Source organism: Leucoraja erinacea, chromosome 30, assembly GCF_028641065.1.
Source record: "Leucoraja erinacea ecotype New England chromosome 30, Leri_hhj_1, whole genome shotgun sequence".
NCBI lineage: Eukaryota > Metazoa > Chordata > Chondrichthyes > Rajiformes > Rajidae > Leucoraja > Leucoraja erinaceus.
In genome coordinates this window covers 4666554-4682688 of record NC_073406.1, presented here as the reverse complement: position 1 = coordinate 4682688, position 16135 = coordinate 4666554, and the positions used below count along the sequence as shown (strand labels likewise).

Here is a 16135-nt window from a genome sequence, read left to right as displayed (position 1 = left end):
TTAATGTAATGTTAAGAACAATACACCTGTAACAATACTGTTATAATAAGAGGTTGAAGACACTTCATTGATTGCACTGCAATCATTGCAGCATTGTAGATTGTTGCAATTTAGTGTACAGTCAGTCTAAGGTATGCTTCCAGCTTGCGCACCTTATGTTAAATGCAGCTCGTACCTGGTGCCAGCTACTGCAGTCTGAGCTGAGCTCCTAATATCTCCAGTACGTACCCACTAATTCGGACGGTGCAGTTCCAGTGGATGGGGATGCAGCAGGAGTGGATTGGATGGAGTGAGGCGGGAACGACTGCAGCTCCAGCTCCAGCAGCTTATTAATCTCCACTAACTGGCTTAGTGTCAAAAGGCTGATAGAATCAGCTGCCGGTGGTGGATGCTGCTCAAGTGAGGCTTTGATCGCAGCAAGGTTCTGAAAGTGATTCATACCTATTGCAGGGCAGGGTGACATCAATGTGGGGAATAGCAGGATAACGGACAAGGAAACTACTTGTGCGGACAGCAGCTGAGCAAGCCCCTGCATCCCGAACGTTAAGCTGGGGGATCTGCAGCTCAATCAGTTTAACTGTGGAAAGCAGAGCAGAAGGAGAAATATCGGCAGCGGCGAAATGGCAGGGCAGGGAAATGAAGACTTTGATGTGGACAACGTGTCGGACACCGCCCGCATGCTCAACCATGTCCACCCGCCACCCTACAGCATCGATGACCAGCCCTGGACTCTGGAGGCACGCAGCATGTGTGAGTGCTGGGGCTGGGCACTGCTGGTCACTGCCTTTAACTTTGCACTGTTCCTCCTGAACCTCGCCCTCATGGGCACGGTGTTTTGCATCGTGCTGCTGCCCACTATCGTGGTGGTGTACTTTGGCTTTCAGTGCCACTCCAGGGTGAGTAGCCTTCAGCTCGTAAATATTAAATCTCTGCGTAGCTTTGGTGCTCATGGGTTTGCTGTGAAATTCTGATGGTGCATGGGACCTGAAAGGCCAAACTAAAAGTCAAAAGGTAGTGAAGGTTGTGCAAATCTTTGGAACCGGTAAAACAAAATAGGTGCTGTGTTTAACTGATAAATACTAACTGAAGGAACTGGAGCAATCTTAATTAGAAAATGTTCACGTCTTGTCAGGGTGATCCAGATTGAATTCTTTTCCGTCTCGGTCAGAATGGATTCGAGTGATTGATAACCTGCATGGTGATGAAGCTGCAATTTACATGCTTGTTAGACTTGATGAAACACAGAATGATGAGGAATAATCCTACGGAAAGTATTAAAATGGACCAGTGCTGGCTGCTGTGCAACCGAGCGCACTTCAGGACGTGTTCAGCTGCACCTAGTGCCCAGCCTGTGAATCACATTATAAACATATCGTTAACACTGTGAGTTAATGGATTTGGTAGGACATAGAAACATAGAAAATAGGTGCAGGAGTAGGCCATTCGGCCCTTCGAGCCAGCATCGCCATTCAATATGATCATGGCTGATCATCCAACTCAGTATCCTGTACCTGCCTTCTCTCCATACCCCCTGATCCCTTTAGCCACAAGGGCCACATCTAACTCCCTCTTAAATATAGCCAATGAACTGTGTGGCCTCAACTACTTTCTGTGGCAGAGAATTCCACAGATTCACCACTCTCTGTGTGAATTTTTTTTTTCTCATCTTGGTCCTAAAAGACCTCCCCCTTATCCATAAACTGTGACCCCTTGTTCTGGACTTCCCCAACATCGGGAACAATCTTCCTGTATCTAGCCTGTCCAACCACTTAAGAATTTTGTAAGTTTCTATAAGATCCCCCCTCAATCTTCTAAATTCTAGCGAGCACAAGCCAAGTCTATCCTGTCTTTCTTCATATGAAAGTCCTGCCATCCCAGGAATCAGTCTGGTGAACCTTCTCTGTACTGAACCCTTTATACCTGTGGTAATAACTTCCACTAAAAGTAAATTGTGTACATTCCCCAGGCAAGAAACTAAATCTTCCCCCTCGTAGAACATTGTTCTTGTTCACTTTTCATTCAGAAATATCTGAGAGTAACTGTGAATTTTTCTTTTTGAAATACAGTTTGGAAAAATATGTCTGACCGTGAAAATAACAATATCTAAAGGTACCTCGAATCATTCTGGTGTAATCCTCAGCAGGTCAGGCAGCATGTCTTGGAGAGAAAGACATCTCCGGTCAACAACCTTTCATCTGAAGCAGGTCCTGGCCCAAAACATCATCCGTCCACTCCCTCCCTCACAGATGCTGACTGACCTGCTGAGTTACTCCAACACTCTGTGTTTTCCTCAAGATTCCAGCATCTGTAGTTCCCTATGTTTCCAATCCTTCATCTGAACTTGGAAAGGGAGACGGTTTAGGTTCAACTGCATGGAAGATAAGACAAAAGAAAAATGTTCTTTGCATTCACTTTGTTCACCCCAGCCACCCCACCCCCTCCTTCTCTGCAGCTTAAAACGAACTTGTTGTTTCTCTTGTGTAGGAAGGAACTGCAGATGCTGGTTTACACCGCAGATAGACACAAAATGTTGGAGTAACTCAGCACTCATGCTGGGGTAACAGGCAGCATCTCTGGAGAGAAGGAATGGGTGATGTTTCGGGTAGAGACCCTTCTTCAGACCGATGCTGCCTGTTCCGCTGAGTTTGTTACCCCTTTTTCCCAGTTCTGTAGAAGCTTCTTCATGCTGAACCGTTAACGGTTTCTCTTTCCGCAGTTACAGTCTGACTTACCGAGTGTTTCTGCCACTTGCTCTTTTTATTTCAGATTTCTAACGTCTGCAGTTTTTTCTATATTTTCAAAGTCTTAGTTAAAAATTCTTTTCAGGATGTCCGGATTAAAGGCAAGCGGTGGAACAGGTGTGATAGCATTCATCATTGTAAATGTAACACAAGCTTTTCACTGTACCTCAGTTCAGGTGACAATAAATTGAAGGGGCAGTCAGTGAATACCCGTAGATAGACACAAAATGCCAGAGTTATGCCCCTGTCCCACTTAGGAAACCTGAACGGAAACCTCTGGAGACTTTGCGCCCCACCCAAGGTTTCAGTGCGGTTCTCTGGGAGGTTTTTGTCGGTCTCCCTACCTGCTTCCACTACCTGCAACCTCCGGCAACCACCTGCAACCTCCGAGAACTGCACGGAAACCTTGGGTGGGGCGCAAAGTCTCCAGGGGTTTCCGTTCAGGTTTCCTAAGTGGGACAGAGGCATACCTCAGCGGGACAGGCAGCATCTCTGGAGAGGCGGAATGGGTATGTTTCGGGTCGAGACCCTTCTTCAGACCGAATACCCATGTTTAATTGGTAAGGGGAATGTAGGTGACAGGCAGTTAACTTGTCTGCACAGTTTTGCTTTCCTGTGTCTCCATAATATTGGTACATGCAGAGATCTGATCTGTCGTCTCCCAATCAGTACAAAGCTGCCTGACAATTTATGAGAATAAACAGAAATGATTAGTAACTTTTAAACAGCTCTGCGCTGAAGGATTTATAAGTATCTCATTATGTGCAGTCGTTATACTGATTGGAACACAGCCATTAAAAAAAATTTTCACACGTGAAAATTTCACTCTGCAATATTTTTTAGTGATTCGTTCTGGAAATTAGATGAAAAGTGAAATTGATTTGTAAACAACAAATGAACACTCGAAGAATCCTAAAGTTTTATCACCTCTAAAACTGAAATAATGTCAGCGCAAATTCACAGAAGCACAGAATAGCAGCAGTGTGGAAGAGAGGACTGAGGGAAGGCATTTTAAACCCTCTTCCAACGAAAACGCATTTCTCTCTCCGTCTAACTCCTTGATGAGTTTCATCTTTCCAGTTTCCAACCTCCTTACAACCTGTTCTATCCCAGAACAAACCCCAGCATCTCCAGCCACCGTTCCAACCAGCTCCAGCACCATTCCATCACTTCTCCCCCCCCCCCATCCATGCACATAACAGACATCCCTCTTGTCTGGAATTTCATTGGCACCCACCAAGGTCAGATAAGGAGAGGAGGAACGTAATGTTAAAGCATTTACATTCTTACACTGCTTTACATTTCACTCCTCCACTTCTCTCCTCGTTTGACGACCTTTTATTTCCTTAACAACTCTAAACTTTGTCACTTACTCCACCCAAGTGCCAATCCAAACACAACTCACCTGTATCTACCTATCACTTGCCAAGCTTTGTCCCACTCCCTCGCTCTCTTCTCCAGCTTTCTCTCCCCCCCTTACTACAATCAACCTGAAGAAGGGTCCTGACCCAAAACATGGCCTGGCCATTCCCTCCGCAGGTGCTGAACCACCCGCTGATCTTCCACTCATTGTGTTTTGCTCAAGATTCCAGCATCTGCAGTTCCTCGTGTCTCCATGGTTCCACTGGGAATTTGACACCAGTAGAGGCTTTGTCATCCAGGTAGATGGGAGATGGGGGATTGCACTGGGATTACGTCCTGCCGCTGAACATTTTAGACTTGCAGTTGCATCCCTGGCGACTGACCATTTTCTGGACAGGGGCACAATCTGACACTCAGATGTCCAGTTAGTGGGCACTTGTATATCTGGTCAATCCATCATGTAGACAGCAGGAAGATATGGATGCACCAGCATGTCTATCAATGCTGAGGCCCGTGAACTCACTCTGCTATGGACTCCACGTGGCAGAATGCGGACCTGCTTCAACTCACTAATACTGGGAACCCTTTGATATCAATGTGTGCTCGGAGGCCAATAGACAATAGACAATAGACAATAGGTGCAGGAGTAGGCCATTTGGCCCTTCGAGCCAGTACTGCCATTCAATGTGATCATGGCTGATCATCCCCAATCAGTACCCCGTTCCTGCCTTCTCCCCATATCCCCTGACTCCGTTATCTTTAAGTGCCAGACACCATTTTCTACATCAGTTATTTGTTGCTTTGGATGTACAGTGAATATGGAAACAGGTGCTTCAGCCCAATTCATCCATGCCGACCAAGATGTCCCATCTGAGCTCATCTCGTTATTCCGTCTTTAGCCTGTTTCTCCAAACCAGACAGTATTTGCGAAAGGGGGAAGAATGAATATTTCTGCTCTGGCAATCTTAGAGCAGAACAAAGGATTTAGCATGGTTGATGAAAGGCCCAGTGTGGTGCAATGGAAACATTTCATACAGAAAATACCTAAAGAGTCCACTGACTGAAAGTGTGTTGGATGGGGTAATACTTTGAAGTTTAAAAAAACACAGTGCCTTAGAGAAAGGAGTGCCTGGGTTGGTGTACAAAGCAGAGACTTAAGGGGTGAATGGCCTCCTACTTGCTGTAATGATACTTTGACGCCATGATATCTACTCCATTGCTTTAAAGGTTTGGTGTCAATATGTACAGGGTGATGGGTATATGGAATAAGACATCATAGGAGGTGGCTGAAGTGGGAGCAGTGACATTTAGAGGACATTTGGACGGGTACATGGATGGGAAAAGTGTAGAGGGATATGGGCTAAATGTGAGCAAATGGGACTAGCTTGGATGGAGCACCTTGTTTGGCATGGGTGAATTTGGCCTGAAGCACCTGTTTCTGTGGTGTAAGCCTCTGGGACTCAATGTACACCCAAGGCAACAAAGATCTCATGGGTAACACAGCAAGGAGAGCTGCTGGAGGAACTCAAGGAGCATCTGCAGTTGTCAAGTTGGGTCCCAACCTTCATCTGGACTGAGTTCCTCTAGCACCCCTTCCACTTCTCGCTCCAGATTGCAGCATTTGCAGTCTCTAGTGCCTCCAAAGATCTTATGTTGTTATCTGTTCTCAACTTCTTGCTGTTCATTCCTGGCAGATTCCCACTTGCAGTTGTTCTTGCAGTACATTCTGTTCCGTGGAGTTTTTAATTGTCTTTATCTTCACTATTTGTCATTTTTATTGATACATTTTGAAAGGATATTAAGTGTCTGCACGATTTAGCTCAATGCATGCGGAATTTGCCAGTCTATAAGATGAGGAATTCATCTATCACGTCTGCTCCTTCTCAATGATAATTCCAGACTATGCTCTATTATGAAGTCATGGCACTTCGGATAATCTTCCCCAAAACTGACCACTAAGTATTCTTGCTATTGAGGGAGTGCAGCGTAGGTTTACAAGGTTAATTACCAGGATGGCGGGACTGTCATATGCTGAGAGAATGGAGCGGCTGGGCTTGTACACTCTGGAGTTTAAAAGAATGAGAGGGGATCTCATTGAAACATATAAGATTGTTAAGGGCTTGAACACGCTAGAGGCAGGAAACATGTTCCCGATGTTGAGGGAGTCTAGAACCAGTGTTAAAAATCTTTTGAAAATCATATGGTGTAGGGCCCTGACCCGAAACATCATCTATCCATTTCCCTCCATGGATGCTGCCTGACACAATGAGTTCCTCCAGCATTTAGAGTCATAGGGTCATACAGTGTGGAAACAACTTGCCCACACCAGCCAACATGTCCCAGCTGCACTCATCTCACCTGCCCACCTTGGCCCATACCCCTCCAAACCTGTCCTATCTATGTACCTGTCTAACTGTTTCTTCTTAAGTCTCTACCTCATCTAATACCTCCTGTGGTAGCTTGTTCCATACCCCCACTACCCTGTGTGTGAAAAGAATTACCCCTCAGATTCCTTTTAAATCTTTTCCCCTTCACCTTAAACCTTTGTCCTCTAGTCCTCGATTCATCTACTCTGGGCAAGAGACTCTGTGCATCTATCTACCTGTTCTATTCCTCTCATGATTTCATACACATTGTGTTTTGTTATAAATCTTTCTTGAATGGCTCAAATATTTCTTCAGAACGTGCTAATGCTGCTACCGTCTCATCCCCGACTGCCATTAATACAACTCATGTTTCTCATTATTTTTTATGCCCCGTTAGCCTTTTTAGTAATATCTTCATGTTCAATCAAAGTGCTAATGGGCTTGCACAATATCTCCCAATAATCCTTCGGCAGCTTGTGAACTTCACAAACTGCAGATCTGCAAAACAATGAACTGAAATCTTTAACAGATGTTTCATTTGGAACTGAATTACAGCCCAGACTCTGGAGCCAGTTTAAATGAGGCAGCCATCTCTCCCTCCAGGAGAAAGAAGTGGCACCTCGAATGACTACAAAGCAACGGAAGTAGTAAAGATCATTGGTCCCTGTTTCTGCCACCTGGTTATTTTTGCTTGCTGATTGATTCTGGGTTGTGACGCTTGCGAGGGCTTCTGGCCTGTGAGGATTGCAGCAGTTCCAACGCAAGCCTCGGTAATAGTCAAGACAGACACAAAAATACGGGGCTGTCCTATGCTGAGAGAATGGAGCAGCTGGGCTTGTACACTCTGGAGTTTAGAAGGATGACAGGGGATCTCATTGAAACATATAAGATTGTTAAGGACTTGGACACGCTAGAGGCAGGAAACATGTTCCCGACGGTTACACAAAAAAGCCGGAGAAACTCAGCGGGTGCAGCAGCATCTATGGAGCGAAGGAAATAGGCAACGTTCCTTGTGTAATTGTGTAACCCAGCTTTTTTGTGTAACCTTCGATTCTCCAGCATCTGCAGTTCCCTCTTAAACAACATGTTCCCGACGTTGGGGGAGTCCAGAACCAGGGGCCACACAGTTTAAGAATAGGAGTAAACCATTTAGAACGGAGAACGTTTTCTCACAGAGAGTGGTGAGTCTGTGGAATTCTCTGCCTCAGTGGAGGCAGGTTCTCTGGATGCTTTCAAGAGAGAGCTAGATAGGGCTCTTAAAAATAGCGTAGTCAGGGGATATGGGAGAAGGCAGGAACGGGGTGCTGATTGGGGATGATCAGCCATGATCACATTGAATGGCGGTGCTGGTTCGAAGGGCCAAATGGCCTACTCCTGCACCTATTGTCTATAAAATGCTAGTAACTCAGTGGGACAGGCAGCATCCCTGGAGAAAAGGAATGGGTGACGTTTTGGGTTGAGACCCATCTTCAGACTGAGAGTCTGTGGAGAGAGACATAGCGATATGGAAGGTCAAGGTGTGAAAACACAAATCAAAGGGGAAGTGGATCAAGGAAATCTAGAATCTCACATTGCTAGCTGAGGGGAAGGAGACAATGAGGCATGCAATCTAATATTTGATCAGGAGGACAATGAAACTAGTTGGAGAACTAGGATGGGGGAGGGACGGAGGGAGAATCATACGAGAGGCAAAGCAAGGGTTACTGTACTTGAAGTTAGAGAAATCAATATTTATACAGCTGGGTTGTGGACTGCCCCAGTGAAATATGAGGTGTTGTTCCTCCAATTTGTAATAGTCACACAGGCACAATATCTATGTGTTCTCACTTTCACACCGGTCTCTGTAGTAAATGGGTCAAAGTCAAAGCAGTATTTGAATAGTAGCTCAGGGTACAGAGTGCCGCACAGTGCAGGTAAGCAGCTTCATGCATTCTCAGTGCATCTGCAGCCATTCTTATAAAGAATGGAATGCTTTGTTGCGAGAAGACTGAGGCACAGACTATAACCTGGCCTGAAAAGGAATCCAAATAAAAATATGGACACAAAGTTCTGGAGTAACTCAGTGGGTCTGGCATCTGGCATCATCCCTGGAGAAAGAGGGATAAGAGGTGATATTTTGGGTTGGGACATTTCCCGACCCGAGATGTCACCCACCTACTTTCTCCAGAGATGCCGCCTGATCTGCTGAGTTACTCCAGGACTTTGTGTCTATCTTTGGTATAAGCCAACATTGGCAACACTGCACCGGATAAAAATATGAAAGGATATGGAGAAGAGATGAGAAATATGGGACTGCTAAATCTGCTGAATGTCCTGTTTTTTTAAAAAATTGTGAATGCTCCGATACATAACCATGGTTAACTGGATTTCTTGATAAATCCTCCCCGCGATGATTTGATTTTAAGTCTTTTTGGTGAATTCCAATGCATGGCTTCAAGTGATGGGCTCTGCAGTTACTTGAGGTGAAAGCTGCTCAAAGGAAGACACAAGAGGCTGCTGCTGCTGGAACCTTGAGCCGGTGGAACTCTGTGGGCCAGGCTGCCTCTGAGGAGGGTATTTTGGCAGTCTGTTTTTTTTTTTGCGGAGATTAAGAATCGTTGGTTTTCCAGCCCCACAACAGGGTTGCAACAGGAACTGCAGCTAGATTGGCCGCAAATAAAATGTATTTCATGCCGGTATCAAAAAGAGTACATTTAGCACATTGTCACTGTATTGTCACTTGCGGGCAGAGCACCAAGGCAAATTCCTTGTATGTGAATACTTGGCCAATAAACCTATTCATTCATAAACATTCATTCATCATTCATTCATGCATTCAATCATTCATGCATTCATGCATGCATTCACTCAGTCATCCATTCATTCATTCATTCATTCAATCATGCATTCATTCATCCATTCATTCATTCATTCATTCATTCATTCAATCAATCATTCATTCTTTCATTCATTCATTCATTCATTCATTCATTCATTCATTCATTCATTCATTCATTCAATCAGTCATTCATTCATTCATTCATTCATTCATGCATTCATTCATTCATCATTCATTCAATCATTCATACATTCAATCATTCATTCATTCATTCATCCATTAGAGTTTCATTTATTTGCCCAATTCACCCAGAAACTCTTAAAATTCTGCCTTTAGTTCTTGTATCTTCAAAATGAACAGGCTTTCAAAGATATTTGCAAAGAGAGAAAAGATGAAAACCATCACCACCAATTGTACAGAGAGGATATTAGTCAAGAATTAAGTGCTAAATTGTCATATGTACCAACTATTACTTACTTACCGTCTATTCTGCCTCCTGGCATGTAGGGCAGCAACTCCATTGAAGTTGATTCCTTCAGTTGCTGTTTCCGTAACAGATGTGTTGTACAAGACAGGGTTTGTTAGCCCTAGTGCTCAACCTCCAACCTGGAGGACCAGTGGATCGCTCATCGTCTTGCCTCTACCCTTCGACCTGTCCAGCATGGGAGACCCTAACAGGAGACGAATCTCCCGCTGGCATCGCTCTAGGGGTCACTGAGACACACACGCTCCCCGACCACAACAAGGTTGCAATCCAACGGCGGGATGTGTATCGACTATGGAACAATAAAATTCTTATTTGCAGCAGCAATACAGATACAAACACATAATATATATTATGCAACAATTTAATCAATTAATAACCACCATAATAGTGCAATTAAAAACACACATGTCCTTAGTGCATGCAAAGACAATCCATATTAGCAGGCAACAAAAGCTTTTCACTGTACCTCGGTACATGTGACAATAAACTAAACTAAATTATATTTCATAGTTGAGGTTAGTGTTGTGCAGTGTTCAAGAGCCTGATGGTTGTTGGGAGGAAGCTAATCTTCAACCTGGTGGTCATGGTTTTCACCCTGCTGTATCTTCACCCTTAACTATCTGTCTTACTGCCAGTCACACTGTTCTCAGTCTGTGTGCATGAGTCAAAGAGGAACGTGTTATCAGTGGGATGAAGCACTTGCAATGTGAGTGAGTGACACTGAATGCTGGGCAGACGCAGTAAGTGGTTCCATTACGGTGGCAGGTTCAGTTAGCTTCGGAGGTAACACCCATCACAATCAATTTTCGCAGAAACCCTTTTCTTCCTGAAGTGGAATCATCAAAGGTGCTGATTTATTTCAACTGGATGCAGCTGTTTCCCTCCACTCGGGGCACGGAAAATCAGTACTGACAAGCGTTCCCCCCGGCAACCGCGGGGCCACACCAATCAACGTGTGAAAGGCAGTGTACGTGACGAACTGAAACTATGTTTGTGCAACCGAATCAAGGATTAGTCACAACCCTGGCCACCCGCTCTTCTCCCCTCTCCCATCGGGCAAAAGGAATAGAAGTGTGAAAACACACACACACCTCCAGATTCGGGGACAGTTTCTTCCCAGCTGTTATCAGGCAACTGAATCACCCTACCACAACTGTCTACCTCTACCTCGTTGGTGACCCTCACACTATCTTTGATCGGAGTTTACCTTGCACTAAACATTATTCCCTTATCATGTATCTCTGCACTGTAAATTACTCGATTGTAACCATGCATTGTCTTTCCGCTGACTGGTTTGTATGCAACAAAAGCTTTTCACTGTACATGTGTCAATGAACTAAATTGAGCTGTACGTCATGGGGATTAACAAACGAGACCATGTCTGCTGGGGGGGTAATGCCATGCAGGGTGGGGATGAAAGTCCAGCCCAAGGTCAAACATTGAGGAAACTCAGACATATGGGTTTCCCAAATATCCGCAGAATTAATTGGAACTCTTTTTAAGGAGGATTCATTCCCACAGGCAAGCTGGCTGACTGGGACAGTGGGAATTTTAGTTTAGTTTAGAGATATATAGCGCGGAAACAGGCCCTTCGGCCCACCGAGTCCACGCCGACTAGCGATCCCCGCACACTAACGCTATCCTACACACACTAGGGACAATTTACAATTTTACCAAAGCCAATTTTAACCTGCAAACCTGTACGTCTTTAGAGGGTGGGAGGAAACCGGAGCACCCTGAGAAAACCCATGCGCTCACAGGGAGAATATACAGACAGCACCTGTAGTCGGGATCAAACCCGGGCCTCTGGCGCTGTAAGGTAGCAACTCAACCGTTGCGCCACTGTACCACCCTGATGGCATTAGGGAGATGAGACGCTGATTATTGTAGGGGTCTGATCATGGTGATAAAGGGCAGGGAGGTCGGAGAAGAGATCATGCTTGGGAAGGCTTGGTTATTAATAGTGGGTGGATCTGATCATGGCTCTTGGTGGATTCCAATCTAATGAAACATTTATCTCGAGAACATAGCTGATCCCTGTATTAACTTCACCCAAAGATGATTACCAGCATGGTCCGTTCTGGGTGAAGTCAACTTTGCATCTCGTAACAGTGAAGAAACATGCACTCAATGACCCAGTTCAGCAAGAACAAGGAGCTGGTTGTTGATCTCTGGAAAGAAAAGCCATGAACCTGTGTTCATGGACGGGATAGCGGCGGAGAGAGTCAACAGCTTCAGGTTCCTGGGCGTGCATACCTCTGAAGATCTATCCTGGGCTCAGCACATTGATGCAACCACATAGAAAGCTCATCAACGCCTCTAACGTCCATAGAAGATTAAGTAGATTTGATGTCACCAAATACACGATCGAACTTCTACAGGTGTATGGCAACGTATTTACTGGTTGTCTCACGATAGCCCAAACACCTAGAAAGGAAGGAGTGGTCAACATTGCCCGGTCCATCACGGGCAATCACCTCCCCACCATCAAAGGGATCTACAGGAGGTACTACCTCCAAAAGGCAGTTAATATCTCAAAGACCCAATCCATTGTGGCCACACTCACATCTCGCTGTTACCATCGGGTGAAGGTACAGAGCCTGAAAACGATGACCTCCACGTTCAAGAACAGCTTTTTTTCTCAACATCCATCAGGCTCTTGAACACAGCACAACACGAACAACAAGCCTCTGCAACCTTGGTAAATATGTCCTTTGCTTACGGACCTTGGTCTGCACTATTATAGTCTGGTTCATCAGTTTAACTGATTATTAATTGATTGCATTAATGATTATTGTATATTTATTTGCACGAATTGGCCTGTAAACCGGCAGCAAGTAAGAATTTCATTTCTTTAACAATGAAATCATCTTGGCTAAATTTTGTGTGTGGCACTACTGTTAACTTCAATTAAATTAGACAATAGACAATAGGTGCAGGAGTAGGCCATTCAGCCCTTCGAGCCAGCACCTCCATTCAATGTGATCATGGCTGATCACCCCCAATCAGTATCCCGTTCCTGCCTTCTCCCCATATCCCCTGACTCTGCTATTTTTAAGAGCCCTGTCTAGCTCTCTCTTGAAAGCATCCAAAGAACCGGCCTCCACCGCCCTCTGAGGCAGAGAATTCCACAGACTCACCACTCTCTATGTGAAAAAGTGTTTCCTCGTCTCCGTTCTAAATGGCTTACCACTTATTCTTAAACTGTGGCCCCTGATTCTGGACTCCCACAACATCGGGAACATGTTTCCTGCCTCTAGCGTGTCCAGACCTTTAATAATCTTATATGTTTCAATAAGATCTCCTCTCATCCTTCTAAATTCCAGGACAGGCGGCATCTCTGGAGAAAAGGAATAGGTGAGGGTACAGAGCGAGACCCCTCTTCAGACCCGTAATGTGACCTATTCCTTTTCTCCAGAGATGCTGCAGAAACTTCATGCCTTCTCGTGGCCTATCAATAGCTGTTAATAATACATGTGTTTATGTTCAGAGGTGGAGCTGCTGTCGGGTTAAAGTATTGATTTCTGCTGTTTACTATTTGTAGACGTGCTTGCGGCATTGATTAATGAAGCTGAACACCGATTACCTCTGACTGTGTGTGTGGGAGCAAATCCATATTTACTGCTGCAGAAATGTTACATCTATCTGTGGAAATGTCACGAAATGCTGTTGGAAATCAGGACTGAGAGCAGCTGCATTGCGAACCTTCATTTTGTAGCCTATTGTATTGTATTGCATTCAAATTTATTGTCATTGTCTCAATTTGAGACAACGAAATGAATTTCCCTTACAGGCAGTATCATGAAAAAAAAAATCACCAAAAAATAAATAAATAATAAATAAATAATAAAACATATTAAAAATAAAATTGAAATTGAATTAAAAAAAAAGCACAAACACAGAAAGTCCACGACACAACATAACATAAATGGCACCAAGGTGAGGATGGCACCATAGTCCAGCCAGCCTCCCCTCCGTGTTCATCCGTGGTCGGGGAAAGCCTAGTGCCTTTCACGTGGATTCTTTCCGACGGCAACCCTTTGGTGAATTGGCCACAATTCATTACCCAGGCAGAGGTTATTCAGTCATAGATGCAAGCGTAGCTACCCCCCCCAAAAATATTTAAGAAGGAACTGCAGATGCTGGAACAATCGAAGGTAGACAAAAATGCTGGGGAAACTCAGCGGGTGAGGCAGCATCTATGGAGCGAAGGAATAGGTGACGTTTCCTTCGCTCCATGCAAAGAGTTGAACAATCTCCACTATAGGAAATAGGCAACGTTTCGGGCCGAAACCCTTCCGGGTTTCGGCCCGAAACGTTGCCTATTTCCTTCGCTCCAGAGATGCTGCTGCACCCGGTGAGTTTCCCCAGCATCTTTTGTCTACCTTCGATGTTCCAGCATCTGCAGTTCCTTCTTAAACATCCACAATCTGCCTTCTCCCCATATCCCCCTGACCCCGCTATCTTTAAATTCGCCAGTGACACTTGCTTGCTTCAAGCACTAATTGAGTTTGCATTCCCTACAGAGCTGGTTTCGTGCAGCAGACACATGTGGCTTCACACACACACACACATACACACACATACACACACACACGCACACACACACATACACACACACACACACACACGCACACACATACACACACACACACACACACACACACACACACACACACACACACACACACACACACACACACACACACACACACACACACACACACACACACACACACACACACACACACATACACACACACACACATACACACACGCACACACACACACATACACACACACACACACACACACGCACACACACAAACGTCACCTATTCCTTCTGAAGAAGGGTCTCGAACTCGAAACGAAAAGGGTCACCTATTCCTTCGTCCCATAGATGCTCAGCGGGTGCAGCAGCATCTCTGGAGCGAAGGAAATAGGCAACGTTTCGGGCCGAAACCCTTCCGGGTTTCGGCTCGAAACGTTGCCTATTTCCTATAGTGGAGATTGTTCAACTCTTTGCATGGAGCGAAGGAAACGTCACCTATTCCTTCGTCCCATAGATGCTGCCTCACCCACTGAGTTTCCCCAGCATTTTTGTCAACCCCCAAAAATAAATGAGTGCTGACGAAGGTTCAGGGATATTAACTGTCTCTGTCTCTCCCTCCACCTGCACTGTCTGACCTGCTGCCTATTGCAGTCATTTGGGGTTTTATCTCACATTTCCAGCACCTGCAGAATATTGCTTTTGGACAATTTGAATCATGCGTTTGTTATAAATTGAGATTTCTCCTCCTATGTATCGTACGTCAAAAGACACAAAGTGCTGGAGTAACTCAGCGGGTCAGGCAGCCACTCTCTCAAGAGAGAGAGAGAGAGAGAGCATGGATAGTTGACGTTTTTGTGTCGGCTTCCTACATTCCTTCACAACTTACACCTCTTCAATCCTTTTGTCTCACACGTTTCTTTTCATCTCTGTCCTTTCTCCAAACACTTGCCTATCAAACCTCCCCCCCCCCCCCCCCCCCCCCCTTCACCTCTATCCGCCTATTATGCCAGAAGATAGACACAAAATACTGGAGTAACTCAGCAGGACAGGCAGCATCTCTGGAGATGAGGAATAGTTGGGGTTTCGGGTCGAGACTCTTCTTCAGACCTACTTGCCAGGCTTTGTGCTGCTCCCCCTCGCTTTCAGCTTTATTCCCCCCCCCCCCCCCCCCCCACCACAATCAGTCAGAAGAAATGTCCCGACCCAAAACGTCACCTATCCGTGTTCTCAGACTTGCTGCCTGACCCCCTGAGTTACTGCAGCACCTTATGTCTTTAATAAACCAGCATCTGTTGTTATTCCACTCCCTCACCCAATTCCCACACATTAGGGGGAATTTTACAGAAGCCAATTCAACCTAAAACTCCGCATGCCTTCCGGATGTGGGACGGAACGTAGAGGAAACCCACGAGGCTACAGGAAAAACATGCAAACTCCACACAAGCAGCACCCAATGTCAGGATCATACCCGGGTCTTTGGTGCTGTGAGCAGCAGCTGATTCAGCTGAGCTACTGTGCCACAGGGTCAGAGGGACGACCTCTGTTAGAAGTATTAAATAAGAAAAGCGACCATTGAATTATTTGAATTTTGAGATGGGGTTTTAGTTACTGATGCTGACAGGTTTCGAGGAACGGGAATACAATTTGGGCTGGATAACTAGTCTATAAAATCTCTAGACAATGTCGGCAAAACCTCTGATTCATCCTTTGGCAAGTCTGCGCTGGGATGTATGTCTCAAGACGTTATAAGAGTAACTGTCTGAAGGAGCAAAAGCGCAATGCAATAAAGGATTAGACTGGCAGTAATGA

General features: G+C 45.2%; 1 protein-coding gene across 1 annotated transcript in view; it reads left to right on the top strand.

Annotated features, from left to right (window-relative positions):
• Positions 1–203: 203 nt before the first annotated feature.
• LOC129711527 (transmembrane protein 88) overlaps positions 204–16135 on the top strand; it is a 32907-nt gene continuing 16975 nt past the window's right edge. Inside the window, exon 1 of the mRNA XM_055659191.1 lies at positions 204–896. Coding sequence (XP_055515166.1) covers positions 621–896 — 276 coding nt within the window. The 5' untranslated portion in view covers positions 204–620. The remainder of the gene's footprint in view (positions 897–16135) is intronic.